Source organism: Balaenoptera ricei, chromosome 8, assembly GCF_028023285.1.
Source record: "Balaenoptera ricei isolate mBalRic1 chromosome 8, mBalRic1.hap2, whole genome shotgun sequence".
NCBI lineage: Eukaryota > Metazoa > Chordata > Mammalia > Artiodactyla > Balaenopteridae > Balaenoptera > Balaenoptera ricei.
Genome location: NC_082646.1, coordinates 35,489,109 through 35,508,131, shown reverse-complemented (window position 1 = coordinate 35,508,131; position 19,023 = coordinate 35,489,109). Strand labels below are relative to the sequence as shown.

Below are 19,023 nucleotides of genomic sequence, written 5' to 3'. Positions count from 1 at the left end.
GGATGAATGATTTGTCTAGGACCTCACAGCCAATTGGTGAAGTCTAGTTCTGATGAAGCCTTTGTTTTTCTCATTGACTAACAATCCACTAAGGAGGCTCTTTTCATCTTTCTTCCTGAGAGCCCAAAGCAGAACCATTCTTAAGCTGACAGACCTTTCTATTCTCCTAAATCCAAAGTACCTCTTAAGTAGAATGCGCAGCTGGCGCCAAAGTTCTACCCCTCTTTTGGGAAGAGGTGTTAGTCTGTGAGTAGTAATACCCTCTTTCCAGGGCACAATTTATTTTTTCAAACAAGATTTTTAAAAATATCAGTCTTTGTGTGTGTGTGTGTGTGTGTGTGTGTGTGTGTTAAAAGCCTCTCTGAGGCTCAAGACCTGTGGTCTTCAGAATTCCTGTTGGTGAGGGTGTTGGTGAGTTCTTGATTCACATGGTGCAGTAAGTGACCTTCTTGTTTGGAGACCTCTTCACTCATGGGTGCTTACTGTGATTGGTACCTGTGCTTGCAGTTTCATGAGTGGTGGGTTACCACATTAAGTCCTGGTGTCACGTCTAGGCATCAGGTCGTAATTGTTCTTTTAAAGAAAAATGATTCTGATGCTAGTTAAAATCATAAGGAGGACATTATTCAGGTCGGATGCTGTAGATGTCTAGAGTGTCACGATAGGGGAGAGAGTTCAGGCTCCACCCTGAATGAAACAAGAACAAATGGGGATTTATAGCCAAGGAGCATGTTGGGTGGCGGGGCTGGGGGGGCTGTCAGTGGATGGAAAGTTACTAAGAGGAGAAGATGTAAAGGTTTGGAGGATTCTTGATGAAGGCAGGTCAAGGGCTTAAGCATCAAAGGTGGGGGATGGGGAATTTGATCAGATATTAGTTTAGATATTCTCTAAACTGACTTGGCAGGATTTTTGCTAAAACTGGTCTATGTAGGCCCAGTGAGGACAGAGAGCCAAAGTAGAGGCATAGTCAAGAAGAGGGCTCAGAGGAGCCTGACTGAAGATTGGTCAAGGAGAGAGTCTTTGTCAAGTCCTATTGCTTGAATTAAATGTTAAGCATTCAAAGTATCAGAATTGAACAATGGGAGATAACATTAAATAAAGTGTAGACAAACTTCCATAAAAATGTGTTTCCTACAGGCATAGACTTCTGTGGAGGGTTAGCATGGAAGATCACAGTAGCTCTGAGAGGTGGGACCTCTAAAGCTTCCCTGATGCTGCACTGTCAGATTGATTTAATTTTATTTAGCAAACATAAATAGTGCTTATTAAGTGCCAGGTTCTGTTCTAAACGCTTTGCAAATGTTACTTTACTTAGTCCTCAAAACAGCTCTATAAAGTGGTTATACTACTGTTATTCACTCTTTACAGATGAGGAAATAGAGGCCCAGAGGAGTTAAAAAAATTTGCCCAAGGTCACATAATGAGTAAATGGCAGGACTTGGATTTCAACCCAGGCCGCCTTGGCTCCAGAGTCTGCATTCTTAGTCACTGTTAGGTTGCATCCTAGGCTTTTGCCTCCCAGGAATTTACTTCTCATTATTCTGGGCTTTTCTTTATTCTCTCCATGATTAAGGAAGAATTCTTCTTCTGGATTTAGTCACTCTCTGGAATTTGTTCAGACTGAAGTCAGGACTGAGGAGTATATTTAGCTTGAGGTCTCCTGTAAATCAAAAGGTTATTCGTAAACAACTTTTCTGGTGGCCTTTCACCTTAGAATGAGGATGTGTTTATTGGTAAAAACACATTCCCTATCTGCTCCACATTCCCTGTCTGTATAGAATAACATCGGTGACCCTTTCTCATCAAAGGTTCGCTACTTTTCTTTTTTTTTCCCCACCAGTAACCTTGGTAGCATTCCTTCTTCTTCTTCTTCTTCTTTTTTTTTTTTTTTTAATAAATGCTCCATTTATAGGGAATGAATGGTAATTCTTTGATAAAGGCTTTGGGAAATTGGCTTCCAGATAATACACAACTGGCACCAAAACTTTCTTAAAGGGGCAAATCTCCTTTGGAAGCAGAGCAGATCTAATCCCTAAAATATTTCTTTAGTAGTCCCTTTAAATTCTGCTTAAATTTATCAAGATGGTATTTAAAAAGGTTCTGGTTAATATAGCATTAGCAGCAAAGTTATGTAAATACATGTGGAAACTCTTGAGTATTCCATGGTATTGTACCTTCAACTTATGATTTTTTTTTAAACTTTTAATTACAGATCTGTCTATGGCAGTACAGAAATTTTCCCAGTCACTGCAAGATTTCCAGTTTGAATGTATTGGTGATGCTGAAACAGATGATGAAATTAGTATTGGTGAGTTATGATATTTTTCAATATTCTAAGTAATAATTTTAAAAGTCTTACTTCAGATAATGACTTGATTGAAATCAAACAGATGCACACACCCAAATACTAAATATGTCAAATATTCTGACTTTGATAAAAGCATAAGGGCGATTTTTTTGGTTTCTGTGGAGGAGAGTATTATGAATTGTTTTAAAATTGAGCTCTGTGGTTTTTTCCATAAGGAAATTGCTTAATCATTCTATAATTCAGCTCAGCCCTTTGAGAAGATGTGGATAACACTGTTTTTCTTTGCCTCAAAGTGAATCATTCATTCAAACAAATACATATTGGTCATCTGCCATTAAATGTACAAGGTACTGGTTTAAGAACTATCTTACTTTTTTTTAAAACTTAATACTGATTTCTCTTTTAACTTCAGTATTTGTTTATAAAGAAAAAAAAATCAGTCAGGACGTATTAACCAGTATTAGTGTAGGACACAGAACATTACTGGGGATCAGGAGACTTGAGCCCTCATCTGATTTTCCCACAGATATTTAGCAATCTGACCCTGGTGAAGGTATACCCCTTCCTGAATCGGATGGTTTCATTTCCCATAAATGAAGAGGTTGGGTTATGTGGTCTCAAGTTTTATCTGTATCTGAGTTTTCACTGTTTGAAGATCAGATTCATGTAGCATTCTTTTCCTCACATTTAAACAATCCCTACTTGCCAGTTTATAGACATGGGGTCCATTTGTAGGCTGGATTAGAGCCACGCAATCAGAAGACTGTATAAAATATGTGCGTACGTTTTAGAGAATTATATACTAAGTGTACTTACCTTCCAGGTAAAAATAGAATATTACAAGCATTTAGAATAGTGACTCCCAAACTTTAATGTGTATATGATACACCTGGAGATCTCATTAAGTGCAGACTATGATTCAGAAGGTCTCAGATGGAGTGTGTGATTCTGTGTTTCTAACACACTTGAAGGTGATGTCAGTGTCACTAGTCCACGGACCTCTCTTTGAGTAGCAGGGCTTTGGAATCCCTGACATGCTTCTCCACAATCATACTCCTCTCCTTCCTCTGCCTTTTCCTTTTCTTATATAGTTTTGTCAGTTATATATGTATTTCTAAAAAATACATTTTTATTGACCTAAAGTATCAGGTCCAAACCTAGCTGTGAAAGGAAAGAGCTCTCAGGAGAAGATAAGCCGAATGAGTTTCCGATTCATTGTGCGGCTTTAGCTTGTTACATTCACAAAAGTTCCGTCGGGAGAAATCACGTGCACAGTCCTCAAACAAGCTGTTTCTGGTGTGGGGTTCGTGTTATGCAGTCGTCACATGGCCCAACTGGCCTCTTTCAGAGGAGCTGTGCCGGGTGGTTGCTTGATTTGTCTGCTCCTTTAGGAGTGTTAGGTGTGCTGAGGGGGTGTGGAGGTGGCTGGTCTTGGGATCGTGAGGGGCTCTGTACGCCCTCAGGTCTGTGGGGAGAGGAGGCTGAGCCTGACTTGGCTGAGGTGTAGGTAGGGAACCTCTAGGAAGGAGGGAGAGGGCTGCCACATGGGCCTCAGGCAGCGTGACTTCCTCCTCTTTACAGGACACATGCGGAAGGCCAGCATCAGTGATCACGTGACACTGACAGCTGGAACAGTTGTCATCCTGTGTGCCGTTTCATGACGTTTGTGTCATAAATGTCTAGCCCCCAACATTGGCTTTGGAATACACCTCACCAGACAAAAGCCTCGGTTATATTACTAAAATACTAATATAGTAGCATTATTATTTAGAAGAAAGAAAGAACACCCATATACTTCACATAACAGCAATTATTTTCACTTAGTAATGAGACTGTAAAATCCAAGAAGGCAGAGGCCAGATCTTTTTCTTTTTTTTTTCTTTCAATCATTTCACTTAAGCCCCTGACCCAGGGTCTGACTCATGGTAAACCTTCGGTTAAATTGTTGTATAAATGATATAATTTTCCTTATAAACTTAACTTTTTCACTTATGTGTATCTTTTTCTAATATAATTAATATAGTTATACTACATATAACTACATATTGTATATAATTTGTTACTTCTCCTTTATAAAGAGGATTCTAGCAAATACTTCTGGGTTTTTATAGATATTGTAAGTTTTAATGATTTTATGATCTTAAAATATTCCATAGGTTCATGTACATGAATGTATGAAATCATCTCTTTGGTACACTCAGACTGCTTCTAGTTGGTCTTTTGCTTTTTAACAGTGCAATAAATATATTTCTGCATATTTCACAATTTCCTTTAAGCTTCTTACTTAAAATATCTTCTTGAAGCCACATGGAGTAATGGCAGAGGTGGGCATTTTTAACCACTAAGCTCTTTGACCTTGCAGGCAGATGGATGGTAGGCGATTTCCCCCCGTTGTGGTGAACTTGATAGCTCAACTTTGCTCTGTTTCTCTCTTTCCACTTTGTCTAGATGGATGTTATTGTTGTGGCTCTTGCAGATTAGATTGGAAAGGTGTGAATGGATCAGTATGTGAAAGCTTATGATAGGCGCTGAATATTAAGTTCTAACGCTTTCAGGGCTTTGAGGAATTAAATCCAGGGTTGGGGAGTGGAAGGTGAATACTATATAGGGGTAGATGTTATGGCTCGCTACTTTTAAATCAGGAGACTTATTTAACTCCTACTGGGAATTTGATTTAAACACCAGTGCTTTGTTTGGAAAACCTAACTTAGAGGACAGAGATTTATAAACAAAAATTATTTCTGAAACAACTAATGTAAAAATATAGATATATTCCCATATCCTCACCATCCAGCACTTTTAATCCTTTTACTGAGCCCCCAAATGCACTGTCAATAGTTAAAAATAACTATGTATATAATAAAGAAATAGTAGAAGACTTTGAATAATCATTCCAAACATGGAGGAAATGTGAGGCTAACTCAAGCTGTTGTACCAAGGACAATGATCTAAGAATGTATCCCTGAGAATAATGCGTAAGGTTGGTGTGGATGGAGTTCAAGAACTATCCTTACCTACCTTCATTAGCTTCAGTTCCACAGGGGAAGATACAAAGTTTCAGCTGTCTTTAGACCAATAAAGACCTACTGTATAGCACAGGGAACTCTGCTCAATGTTATGTGGCAGCCTAGATGGGAGTTTGAGGGAGAATGGATACATGTATATGTTCCGCTGAGTTGCTTTGCTGAGCCCCTGAAACTATCACAGCATTGTTAATTGGCTATACTCCAATATAAAGTAAAAAGTTAAAAAAAAAAATAGCTTGTTGAAGCCCCAGTTTCAGCTTCTTCTTTATTCCTCTGATTTAATAAAAGAGGAATGAAGTAGGGACAGCTGTGACGCTTAGCACTGAATAATAGCCATAATACTCTCAGCCAGAGTAGCCTTGAGACTTACCATTGATGTAACCACTGAAGATGATGACTTACAAAAAAAGCTCATCTTTTATTATAAAGGAGCAGTGTCAGTGCAAAATAACTTGTAAAGTCAAGGCATTTGCAAACTTTCTGCATATAAGTTATGGTGGTGGGAGGGGGTGGAAGATGAGTAAGATGTCTGTTTTCAGTGTGCTGACGGTGGAATAGGGCAAAAAACAGATTTTGAGCAAAGTAAGGAAAAGAGGGTTCTGTTACTATATCAGTATGATGACTCAACTTGTGGAAGCTCTTCTGGGACTTTGTTAGGCACGTAGGCCGGTGTCTGTCCTGTAAATCGGCCCCACTCTTCAGCTGTCCCCATCTGCTCCCACCCTTCTGGCCTTGTGCTTGCCGGTTTGTGTGTTTGTTTTTTGGTGCCAGTGAGACAGTGCTGGCTTGGAAGGAAGCAAAATGGGATTAGTTGTCTGGGACCCAGTGGGGAATTCCTGTGGCTCAGGGAGCAGGTCAGTTGTTTCCAGAACTGAAGTCCCAAGCAGGGCAACATCCTGTACTCTCCTTTGAGCACCTTGTTTCCATCTTACAGCAGCAAGAGGCCGTTGCTCCTCCCTCCTCTAAGGATGATTGAGCTGCCTGTGAACTTTTGATTGCTTCCTTTTATCTGCCTACCACAGCGCTGGCCCAGTGGGAGGCCATCCAACTTAACTTCCCACAGCTGTTCTAACTGCCCACTTTTTATACTACTTCGTTTTTCTGGACTGAGTAAAGACATTGAGTTAGGAGTAAGTTAGGAATTGAGTGGCTGGATGCTTGGGGATTAGAAATTGGTGATGGAGGGGAAAGGAATGATTACAAACTGGTATAAGATTCAGGCCTCCTCAAATAATAAATTTATATGGGTAGACTGGAAACAAAATGTACCGTTGTTTAACCATAATTATACAAAAGACAATACCTACTGCATTAATCCTGGTATGTGTGTGGGAGTTGCTAATGTCATGTGACCGGCCCTGAAACCTTACTAGTAGGAAATAAAAAACTATCTCTACAGAAAATAAAACACTATTCTTTTGAAAACTCTTTACAGTGGTTCATTCGAACAAGTAGAAGCTCAAAGATATTACTGTGAATCTGTCTGAGGCTGTGGTTTTTGTTATGCATATTTAGTGCCTATAATTTGAAATCACTTTTAACCAAGTCTTAAAAAAAGTCTACATTAAAAACAAAATCAGATATTGTTAGTCACGCTGAATCGGTGCCAATAAAAATATTAGTCATTAATATGAGGCAAAGCTCATTCATTCTATGTAATCTTGGAAACCATTGGAAAGTCCAGTTGTGGTTTTCCATAAATAGCTTGGCTAGTGATGTTGTGTGATGGCCTATTGTAGTGCTCAGGAAAGTCTTGGACAATGTGAACTTTGCACTCAAGAGATTAAGCATTTACCAAGAAGGAGAGTCAGTTTGCTAGTAAATATTCTAGGTGGGGACTTATTCCTTTAGACATACCTAAACAGAAAATTCCTGTGGTAGAGACAGGCTACGTACAAGCACTTGTCAACTAAGGTTATGGCTCCCAACTCTGAGTGGAGAAATGAGTCCATGAAGTAGGTAATTCAGATCAAAATATATTTCATAATATTGATAATTGTACAGATAGTTCTGACTTAACTCATGTATTTGTGTTCAGGTATTTACTCTGTTTTGAATACAGATATGCACACATAGCAATAACAGTGGTTAATGCTTAATAGTTCTTAGAATGAAGAACATGTTATATCTTTTTTTTTTTAAACCCTTACAAATCTTATGTGTACAGATTGACGGATGGTAACTCAAAGCGAACCAAGTTTTGTATACTGCATTGGCTGGAATGTGCCTTATGTTTTGAATTCTTTTCTATTCTTTTGGAAAATACGTTGAAAGGTGAGACTATAGGAAATTAATTTAAAATAGTGACATTTTAACTCACAGGGACTTTATTGTGTCTTCCTGAGCAAGCAGTGTTTTGCCCAGGTGCAACTATTTGTTGTTAGATTACCTCTCTGAAGGTGGGTGTGCATCAGTGTAATGCAGTGGCTAAGTGAAATCTCCTAGACAGAAGCCTGAGAGTGATCACGGATGCTTGCTCAGAGGGTGTGAAGTAGAAGACCTTTTTCAAGGGGGTGGTTGAAAAATTTTTTTCATTTTCTTTGTTAGAGGAATTACTGGGGGAAAATGCATAAATCTTTTACCAAATAAATTCATTCACTTCAAGGATGCATCTGTTAGGTCTAATGGAAAGGTAGTATTTGATCCAGTTTTCCAAGTGATAAATAAGAATATGGTCTAGTGTGGGAAGTATGGCAAACAGTTTGCTTTGTGTGTTTTGAAGGGATTCCTTTATAGAATAGAAACACTTTGAGAGATAGTAACCTGTATTTCAGGTTAAAAAGAACTAGTATATTTATACACCCCAGGAAAGGCACTTAAATGATCATAAATGATTTTAGCTAAGAAAAAAACACACCTATTTTCTTCAAGTTAAACTAATAAAATTCAGCTATTAAGCTGTTAAATTGAAAATGCTTCTGTAAAGATTTTCTTCAGAATTCAGTTATGAGCTACAGATACTCATCCATACAGATCACTACTACCATTTGTCTGATGATATTGGGTTGCATAAGGTAGTGTGGCCATGAGACTCTTCTTGGGCATCTCTTAGGAAAAAGTTAGCAAACCAGACACGATGCCATTACCAACCACAACTGAACTCTTCAAAAAAAAGACCTGTGATTTTATTAAATTCTGGGAAACAAATTACCTTCTCATTTGCTGAATCAAAAGAAAATCCATCAGCTATTACGAACCCTCATTACAACCCACTTAAATGTGGTTATATAAATCAGGAAGTCCTCTATTAAAGTGGAACATTTCCAAATGCCTAAATTGTTTATATAAATAACATTTTCTTTTGAACTCTGTAGAGGAAGCATATTTAACTTTTTATGGCTCTCAGTTGGACAATTGAATTATTGTTTTCCATTTTCTTTTACCACCCTTATTTTTGCACCCACACAGAAACCACCCACAATTAAGGATTGAAACAGCTGGGAAAGTTGCACATTTCAGGTGGAGTTCCTCTCTTTAAAAAAACACACCACTTGAGAGAGATGTTTTCATCATATTATCTCTGTATTTTAAAGAATTTTATTTGATTTAATTTGAAGTTCAAAGGCTTAGATTGTTTTTCCAGAATCTGAAGTTTAAAAAAAAATTCAGAAACTTATCATGTTAAAAGTCACATCTCAAAGAAAAAATTTGCCTTTTAATTTATCTATATACGTTAATCCCCTGAAACCCCTTTCTGTCTTCTGTGATTTGTTTTGCTGAACAAAAAGTGGCTGTCTTTATCACAGAGAAATCAGTCTCTTATCTCCTCCAGCAAATTTTATGCTGTCTGAGGTCAGAAAGTTTTCTCACATTTCTATTCCTGCAAAATTCTTTAGCATCTTATTTGTAGCAGAAGCTTAGTAAATATTTGTTGCATAAATAGTCCCCCTGGAAAACCTAGTAAACGTTTCTAGAAACAAATCACTTTAAGGTGCATAAATAAAATTTTAGAGTCATATATTAAAAAATAAAATGTACGTATTTGGGTATATCCAGAATGATTCTTCTCAGTATGGTAATAAACTAAATTTTGAGAGGGAAAATAGTTCATATATAGTCATCCCTTGATATCCACAGCAGATTGGTTTCAGGAGCTTTCATGGATACCGAAATCCTTAGATGCTCAAGTCCCTTATGTAAAGTGGTGTGGTATTTGCATATAACCTACACAATCCTCTTGTATATACTTTAACTCATCTCTAGCTTACCTATAATACCTAATACAATATAAATGCTATGTAAATAGTTATAAATATGATATAAGTGCTATATAAATAGTTGCCAGCATGTGGAAAATTCAAGTTTTGCTTTTTGAAACTTTCTGGAATTTTTTTTCCCAAGTATTTTTAATTCACAGTTGGTTGAATCTGAGGATGCAGAACTGGATACAGAGAGCCAACTGTATTTATATATAAATACACAAACACAGACACACACATATATGTAACTTTTGCATATAATTGAGAATGATTTAGAACAAATATCTTAATATTTGTAAATGTTTCAAACCAGAGCTAAATATCGTAATATTCTTTAGTTTATTATTCAATGTTTATTGACTACTTGTTAGGTGACAAGCTCTGTGCCAATCCCCAGGGACCTGGTGGTGAAAAGAGTAGTCAAAGCTTTTGCCCTCATGGAGTGTACAGACTAAAGAATAAGATGGTAGCAATATCCTTCCTTTAGGGATAACATGCCTTAAAAAAGGCTTATTTCAGGGTGAGTGGATAGAGAGTGAAAAGAGAACTTTTATCTATGGTTAGTGACTTATAAGAGCTCAAAAAAATTCAACAAAATGATTAGACGGTGAGATAAATGCTCTGGCCCAATATAACTTGGGATGCAGGAATATACAGTTGATTCTCATTATCCACAAATTCTGTATTTGCAATTTTGCTTCCTCTACAATTTATTGGTATCCCCCAAATCAATACTCCTGGCACTTTTGTGGTCATTCGTGGTCATCTGTAGAGAGGTGAAAAAGTTGAGTCACCTGACTCGTGGAGAATCTACTGTATAAAATATGGTGCATTTTATAGGTGCATGAGGCAGCCTTGACTCATTGAAGACAAATAGGATAGGATTTTGCTCTTCTATAAGAGCAATAGGCTAAAGTGTATTAAAGAAGAAAATTCAGTTGGGGCTTTGTTATTATGCAAAAAATTATGACAAAAATGTCATCAAGAGTATGCCATGCTTCAGGCTTAAAATTATAAACTAACCATATGATTCCAATTTTACCAACGCCATTCTATTCATACCTAAAATAAAAGAGATGTACTCCAACTGTGGTTCTGTGGGTCAATGCAAGTGCATTAAAACAAACAAATAAACAAACCAGGTATCCATAGGTTACATTATAAAGTCAAGCTACCCATGCCCCATTTTCTCCTGGGCACAAACCCAGAGAAATGGCCAAGTTCCACCTTGTGAGAAAATCTCATCTGGGGCAGCCTTCTTCCAAAGACCGTCAGAGTAATCTTTTTAAAATGCAAAGATGATGTCATTTCTCTGATTAATGCCCTGAAATGGCTTCTCATTGTCTTCAGGTTGAAATTCCACATCCCTAACATGGCCTATTAGGTCTTGTCTACCTGCCCATAACCTTCACACATGCCATTTTTTTTGTTGTTGTTGTTGGAGGTGAAAGTGTGGAAAATTTTATTATCACTCAGTTTTAAAAGCTTTATACCTGTGGTACACCAAGGGGAAGGGGTTCTTAAAGAAGTGACTCTTTGGGTCTGGTCCCTGGTTTAGGAGTTGTGGAGCTTTGGTATGTGTTTGTTAAGTGCTTTCAGAATTCACGATCTTGGTCCCGGGCTGGTAAGGTTGTGCCAGTTTCTTCTTCCTGGAGGATAAAAAGAGGACGTCGAGGATGACGATAACAATTTTGGTGTCTGGGATGGTGAGAAGATTTATTCGAGGCTCCAAGATGCCAGCCTGGAAAAGCTGGATCAACTGGTCCACGGTGCCCCCAGTTGTGAAGTTAGCCACTGTCCAGACAGCCTCTTACTGGGCTTTAAGTTCTCCGTTTTCTAGAACAGCCACCAAGGGAGGCAGCGCACTGCAAGCTATCGGCTGCTGGGTGTGCTGGCGGGGCCCCGCGGCCACATTGCTTAGGGCTCAGGCTGCCTCCTGCTGGATGGAGGAGCCGGGGTGTGTGAGGAGCTGGGGCCGCACAGCCAGGATGGCCGTGTCCAGGGCCAGCTGGGTCTGGTGGTCCGTCCCTGTGACAGTGTTCCCCACAGTGTGCAGAGAGGGGGTCAAGACATTAGGTTCTGAGCTGCTCATGAGCTCGACCAGCCTGGGCAGGACCCCGGTGTCCACCACTTGGCTGATGTGTGCATTGCAGCCGTCGGTGAGGTAGGACAGGGCCCAGCAGGTGTCCGAGAGAACCTCTCCGTCTGGGTGCCACAGGAGGTGGAAGAGGGCGGGCAACATCTGCTTCACTGTGTGATCAGAAGGGTGCGGGTTCTTGTTCTGGCACATGTTGGACAAGGTCCACGCGATGTTGCTCACGAATGTGACTGGTATACTTGATGAAACCAGGGTCAGCAGATGTGGAATGGCATCACTCGAGATAACGTTGTCTCTGAATTCTGGTCCATCATCTGCTGTATTACCAAGGGCCCACACTGCCTGTTCACACACAGTCGTATGAGTGGAAGACAGGAGCTCAACCGAGGGCTGGATGGCCCCTCCATCCACAGTGGCCCGAGTCAGCTCTGAAGTCCCCGAGGCAATGTTGGTCAGAGCCCAGACTGCCTCGAGCTGCAAGCGGGGATGAAGGGATGACTTCAGGAACAGAAATATGTTTTATTGCATATTGGTAAATATTAGGTATCAGAAAGGTAAGCTGTGGCCCATGTGTGTGGTAGGTGCATAGTTTCTACCTTTGTTGGTGAATTTCCTGCTTTGCTGAATAGAGTTGATCCACCCATGTTGAATATCATGTAAATTGTGCATCCACTTTGAAAACAGCTTTTGAAGATAGTATTGTGTCACAGTTGTCTTCTTGGTGTGGAGTAGTTTCTATCTTTCTATTTGGGAGCTGCATTTCTTTAGTTCTAGGATAATTCATGTACCTTCTTTATGTACATATGGGGGTGGCAAGATGGGAAGTTGCACAAGCTGTTGTTTTTTTTGTTTGTCTGTTTTGTTTTTTTGAATTATCAGAAAGAGCTACTTCTGACAGAAATGTTGGCCTGGTTTCTTAGAATCGCAAGTTTAGTATCGTAGAGTAGAAAGAGACCTTGGAGAACATGGGAGCTAAATCTGTCATTTTGATTGAGATGCAGGTGAAATGATTTTCTAAAGTCACACAAGCATTAGAACCTTGATCACCTGGCTCCTGGGTCATGAATTTTGAGTTTACTTGTTCATTTATTCAGTAAAGCACTTGTGATTTGTTAGACACCGTTTGGGTGCTGAAGACACATCAATGTACAAAACAGAAAAAAAAAAAAAAAATCCCCACCCTAATGGGTTTGCCATTTGAGGAGTTAGACGATAAAATATATAACTTCATTATATATTATTAGACCATAAGTGCTATAGAGATACAAAAAGAAGGGAGATTACTTAAAATTTTTCTTTAGTATTTTTAATATACAGATATCTAATTTCAAGATAGTGGTATTACTGTAAACTGCTTATAAAATGAACCTCATTTTACCCTCCATTCCCTGTGTGATCAATCAAATTTATATGACTATGTAAACATTGACCTGTTTCTGGATTTGAAACCATTTGGTGCAAAAGGTGTAAAGGTATCTTCTTAGCTGGAGTACAAGGATTGGGAGCCACAGAATATCGTAGAGGGCTTGCCACATAGTCTCAAGTTTATTTTACATGTCCTCAGGAGACACTTGAGGCTTGTGATTGAAGTTGCCCTTTAGGAGATTTATTCTGGATTCAATTTATGTGATGAATTATAGCATGGAAGTCTTTGCCAGTTCAGAGTTGAGTCAAGGATTGCCTTCATCAGCATTTTTTTTAATGGACCAAGACAGAACATTTCTAAATATGAATGAAATAATAAAAGTACAGTTTCAATTTTGACATTAAAAGGTTTGGACCAGAAAGGCAATAGTCCTGGAGACTGTATCTGAAATAAGTGAGTTAGGAGGCAGGACGTGGGCACCCAGAGACTAATGAAAACTCACTGGCAAAAGGCAAGGACAGCATATGAGCAATGGAGACAGCCTTGGGGTAGGGGAGGAGGAAAGCAAGAAAATAGTTGAATAACAGGCCTACAAAAGAAAGAAAAGCTTGCCTTGGATAGTTATCAAGGAATATGTGGCTGGGAAAAAAACAACTTAATTCAGAGTAATTTCTCGGTCATTGAGAGAATTCAGCATAGTTGCTGAGTCATGATTCGGAGGGCTGTCGAGAGAAGAGCTTTCAGGTCCTGCTTGATTCTTAGGACTCAGACATAGTGTTCTGTTTCTTCCATTACCAAGAGGGCCACGAGTAACTACTTCTGCCATTGAAAGTACAGATGTGCTTTAGGCAAGGAGCATTCTTACAAATCTTATTTTAAACAATTACACACACTCATGCGTATCTACTGTTTTCTATTTAAATATATTTTTAACTCTTAATTCCTCACACAAAGCATGCATCCCTCCCCCCAACCCCTGCCACAAAGTCAGCAGTTGCCAAGCTGCCTAGCATCAGAATCAAGTATGGGGAGCCTTAAAATTTTGATTCTTGGGCTTCACCCCCAGACCTGAACTAAGGTAGAATCCTCTGGGTTGAGACGTTAGGAGCCTTTCATTTTATGGAGATTCGTGTTGTCTGATGCAGCCTGGGAAAAATTGCTACTCTAAACAATATACTTGTGCTTTATACCGAGGGAGGGAGGCACAGCTGGGGAAGGTACTAAAACTGGGAAAAGGTCTGTTCCAGAGGAGTGCTTTGTGGGTCACCAGATCCCTGATGCCTAGCATTTTGCCAGTGGAGCCACTGAGGCTATAGAAGCCATGTGTTTGTGGGGAAGCCTGGTCATTTGTTGCCCCATTTTTCCTTCACAGCCTGAAAAAAGGTTTTGGTTTATGCAGAACAAATTGGTCTGTCTATCTATCTATCTACCTATCTATCTATCTTAGAATGAGAGATAGTGTTTATGGGCCAGTGTAGATGCTGTGCAGGTTACTCAGGGATGAAGGAAAAAATCAACTTTTCAAATTAAAATCCCATATAAGATGTCATTTAGTTCATGTTGACTTTGGATTCTCTGGAATTCTCTACTAATAATATCTTCTGAGTGCAAAGAACCTTATGGGTAATTTGGTACATGCAACATGAATAAGATCTTCTTGTAATAGAAGGGGGTCCAAAAATAGCTTTATGATATCATCGCTATGTTACTCAGGAGAATGTGCTGAGTGCTTTAGGTAGAGTAGTAAGAACAGAAATGCTGTGAGAGCACCAAAGCTGGAGAAGGGACATCAGAAGATGCTTAAAAAGAGGATGTTATTTGGGCTGAGTCCCAATGTCTAGGTAAGATACAGCTTAGGAAATGTATTGGGTTGGCCAAAATGTGCCTTTGGTTTTTAAGTAAAAATAAAAGCCACATTTTTCATTTTCACCAAGAACTTTATTGAACAATGTATTCACACTTTTGTTCTACTACCTTGTGCCATTTTTCAGGCAACTTCATAATTCCATCTTCCCAAAACTTTTTATCTTTTTGAGCAAAGAACTGTTCCAGGTACCTTTTACAGTCTTCCAGGGGATTGAAATTTTTTCCACTAAGGGAATTTTGTAAAGACCTAAATAAATTGAAATCCCAAGTTTCAATGTCTGGTGAATACGGCTGTTGAATCAGAACTTCCCAGCCAAGCTGTAACAGTTTTTGCCTGGTCATCAAAGAAACATACAGTCTTGCGTTATCCTGATGGAAGATTATGCATTTTCTGTTGACTAATTCTGGATGCTTTTCGTCGAGTGCTGCTTTCAGTTGGTCTAATTGGGAGCAGTACTTGTTGGAATTAATCGTTTGGTTTTCCGGAAGAAGCTCATAATAGAGGACTCCCTTCCAACCCCACCATATACACAACATCACCTTCTTTGGATGAATACTGGCCTTTGGTGTGGTTTGTGGTGGTTCATTTTGCTTGCCCCGCAATCTCTTCTGTTCCACATTATTGTACAGTATCCACTTTTCATCGCCCATCACAATTTGTTTTAAAAATGGAACGTTTTCATTATGTTTCAGTAGAGAATCACATGCGGAAGTACAGTTAAGAAGGTTTTTCTCGCTTAACTTACGTGGAACCCAAACATCAAAGTGATGAACATAACCAAGCTGGTGCAAATGATTTTCAGTGCTTGATTTGGATATTTTGAGTATGTCGGCTATCTCCTGCGTGGTATAATGTTGATTGTTCTCAATTAATGTCTTGATTTGATCACTATCAACTTCAACTGGTCTACCCGACCGTGGTGCATCGTCCAGTGAGAAATCTCCAGCATGAAACTTCGCAAACCACTTTTGACACGTTCAATCAGTCACAGCACCCTCTCCATACACTGCACAAATCTTTTTTGCATTTCAGTTGTGTTTTTACCTTTCTTGAAATAATAAAGCATAGTATGCTGAAAATGTTGCTTTTTTTCTTCCATCTTCAGTATTAAAATGGCTACACAAAAATTCACCAGTTTTGATAAGTCTCTTTTAAAATGCACTCTGATACGACAGCTGTCATGTACAATCTAACAAAATTGTTTCAAATGAAGTTAAAGACAACTAAGTGCTACTAGAGCCATCTTACGGAAAAACAATGAAAGAACCTTTTGGCCAACCCAGTAGTTAAAGGAAAGACATGGAAATGGGATACTATAGGAATGTTAGTAGTTTCAAAGTACTAAGAGATCAGAAGTAGTAGCATCTCAAGCTAACACAGTTGGAAAGGTACTTTGGGGTCACATCATGGAGGCCCCAAATCATTTGCAATATGGACTTCTGACTTTATTTACTCATTCAGTTTTTGAGTTGGATAATGACACAATCAAAGGTGCCCTTTAGGAATTTTATTCTGACCATTACTACATAGGGTGAGCTGGAGCCATAGGAACTGGGAAACCAATAACTAGGCTGTTGTAATAGTACAGCAAAGATGAAGTGATACCCTTACATGGGTATGGAAGAAGGGTAGAGGAGAGAGATCAACAGCATTTGGCAATTGAATCTGTGGAAGGAAGGACTGAGGATAATCCATCACTCGAGTTACTAGGAGAACGGTGTTAGGGGCCCATTTATATGTTTATATGTGGCCAGGGTACCTGGGGGTGGAACAGAATTATGAGTTAAGTTTTGGTACATGTTAAGTTTTGAGATTCAGACAAAATTACTAGTAGAAATTCCCAGGATATATAATCAGATTTGTTACATTTAGAATAGTGAGGTGGGGTTGTGGGACTGTGCCTAGAATAGAGGGAAAGTGTATAAATTTCAGGTGAGCTAATTTGAGTTCAGAGGTTAGCTCTGACAGTCATTAGCTCTATGGCCTTGCATATTCTTTAACCTCTACATGTCAGTTTCATTATTTGAAAAGTAGGAGAATGGTGATAGAAGATTTGGGTGTTTTACTTGTGAGAGCCTCGTAGGGTGTTGTGAGGGTTGAAGAGCTGTGCACCGTGCTGGGGCGGGTACCAAAGCTCCTTCTTCCCCACTCCCAGGTCTTCCTGTCTTCCTCCTTCATGAGGATGGGAGTCCACTGGAGTAAGTGTGTAGAGGAGAAGGAGAAATGGCTTGTGAGGAGAGAACAGTGCTGGTGGAAATAAGAGCGGGAGAGAAAAAAATGGAGAATGGAGATGGAAAAGGGTGAGATTAGAAGCTTCTTGGGGAGTTGTTAGCTTTTGAGAGGAAGAGGGCCCCTCCTCTGAGACAGGCAAGTTGAAAAGAATGGAGATCATGTTGATCAGAAAAGCAGGAGGCCAGGCCATCTGGTGTGAGTGAGGGAAGTTTGGGGCTGGGTTCTTGAGAAAGGAGAAAATTCTTTTTAGATGGCCACTGTGGGAAATAAGATTAGGAGTAAACTAGAGTTGAAGAAAAGGATTGCCAAGAAGCAGAAGCAAAGGGGTTAGATTGCTTGAACTCTTCGTGTCCTTGTGGGTGTGTGAATTACAGAAGAGAGAAGGTCATTAGAGGTTAAGAGGTTGTGGAAGAGAGAGGCTGCATATTGGACAAGGAAGCGGATGTTGAAGCTTCAGTAGGGTGGTGGCAGGAGGATTGGGTGCAGAGGAGGAGTATGAATGGGGTGCTTCAGCCTTTGTGGAATGTGAAGAAGTGTTGGGAGGTCAGTTCCTGATGCCAATAAGGATGGGGGGTGGGAGTGTACTTGGTGTAAATGCTTGTTTGTTAGCAGCAAATTACTGGTTGTTCCCTTTAAGGCAGGATACTTGGCGCCTGGTTATCCTCTGAGCACAAATAGTTCTGGCTCTGTTTGCCTTTAAAGATGATAAGCCTCTTCTTTTCTGTAGTGGATCTGGGTAGTAGGCTGGCACTATCTTTTATCTACCCCCCCCCCCCCCCCCTTTCGCAGTAATGGTTTGCTGGAAGAGAATAGACTTCGGAATCAAACATTCAAAACTGAATACTTGCTTCTCTACTTACTAGCTGTGAGATCATGGGGCAAGCTACCCCAGCTGATTGATCTTTTTCTCATCTGCAAAATGAAGGTAACACTTAACTTCAGTACCTCATATCATTAGTTGGGCATTAAATGAAAGAGTTTATGTAACATCTCTACCTCTTGGCAGAGCCGCTCCGAAGTGGGAGTGGTTTACATCTTGGGAAAATGGTTTCTGAATTGGGAGTTGTTTTGGCTTTGGGGAACAGGTCAAACACCACAAAACAAAACAAAAACTAAAAAAAGGCAACATCAGAATAGCACAGTTCTTCATTTTCTAATTAATATGTGTGCTTGGAAAGAAAATTAAATATATGTGGCTTGCAGACGATGTTATGCACAACAGTACTTATTGCATCAACATAAAATTTCATAGTAAAAAAAAAAATTTAACTAGAATTCAGATGAAATTCATTTGAAGTAATGAGTAGTGGGATGAAGTCTTGGGAGAAACCAGCTGGAATTAAATTTTGGAATTGTGTAAAATTGAAAGACCGCCTTTCTGTATTTGCATGTATTCATTTGTCAAAACTTGGCCTTATGTGAATTGTTATATACTTTATATCTATATCTATATAAAATAACAAGCCCAGTCTATACATCTATATCTATATCTATATCTACCTATCTGTCTATATGTAGAGATAATAATAGAATTCTCAAACTACCCGGTAGTTTGGCAGTTTCAAAGCAGATATTACTGAAAGGTCCTATCCCTGTTCAGAGAGAGTATATGAAGGAAAATCGTTAGACATATAGTCTAGAATTATTTCTGTGCATCCACTGTGACTTTCATCTTGGAATCATAATTCTCCTCACTTTTATTAGTTATCAATCTGTAACAGTAGTAGTAGTGGTAGCTTTCTTTTATAGGTGAAGCCCCTGGCTTACAGATGGTATCTTTCTTCTTTTGAGTCCAGTTATTACGCCAGTGAGGATAAGATAAACCAGACTGAGTATCTAGTTAGACCAGAAGAATGAAAGATTGACATTTTGGCCACAAGTTCTGAATCTCAGCCCAAATGTACAGTGGCAGTCAATGTTGGGACCC

The 19,023-nt window shown here is 39.3% G+C and overlaps 1 protein-coding gene and 1 pseudogene across 1 annotated transcript in view; one reads left to right on the top strand and one right to left on the bottom strand.

The window, feature by feature from the left end:
• Window positions 1–19,023, top strand: part of ARHGAP42 (Rho GTPase activating protein 42) — a 291,265-nt gene that overhangs the window by 78,179 nt on the left and 194,063 nt on the right. Inside the window, exon 2 of the mRNA XM_059930533.1 lies at window positions 2,213–2,308. Coding sequence (XP_059786516.1) covers window positions 2,213–2,308 — 96 coding nt within the window. The remainder of the gene's footprint in view (window positions 1–2,212; window positions 2,309–19,023) is intronic.
• LOC132369498 (importin subunit alpha-8-like) lies at window positions 11,054–12,138 on the bottom strand (annotated as a pseudogene).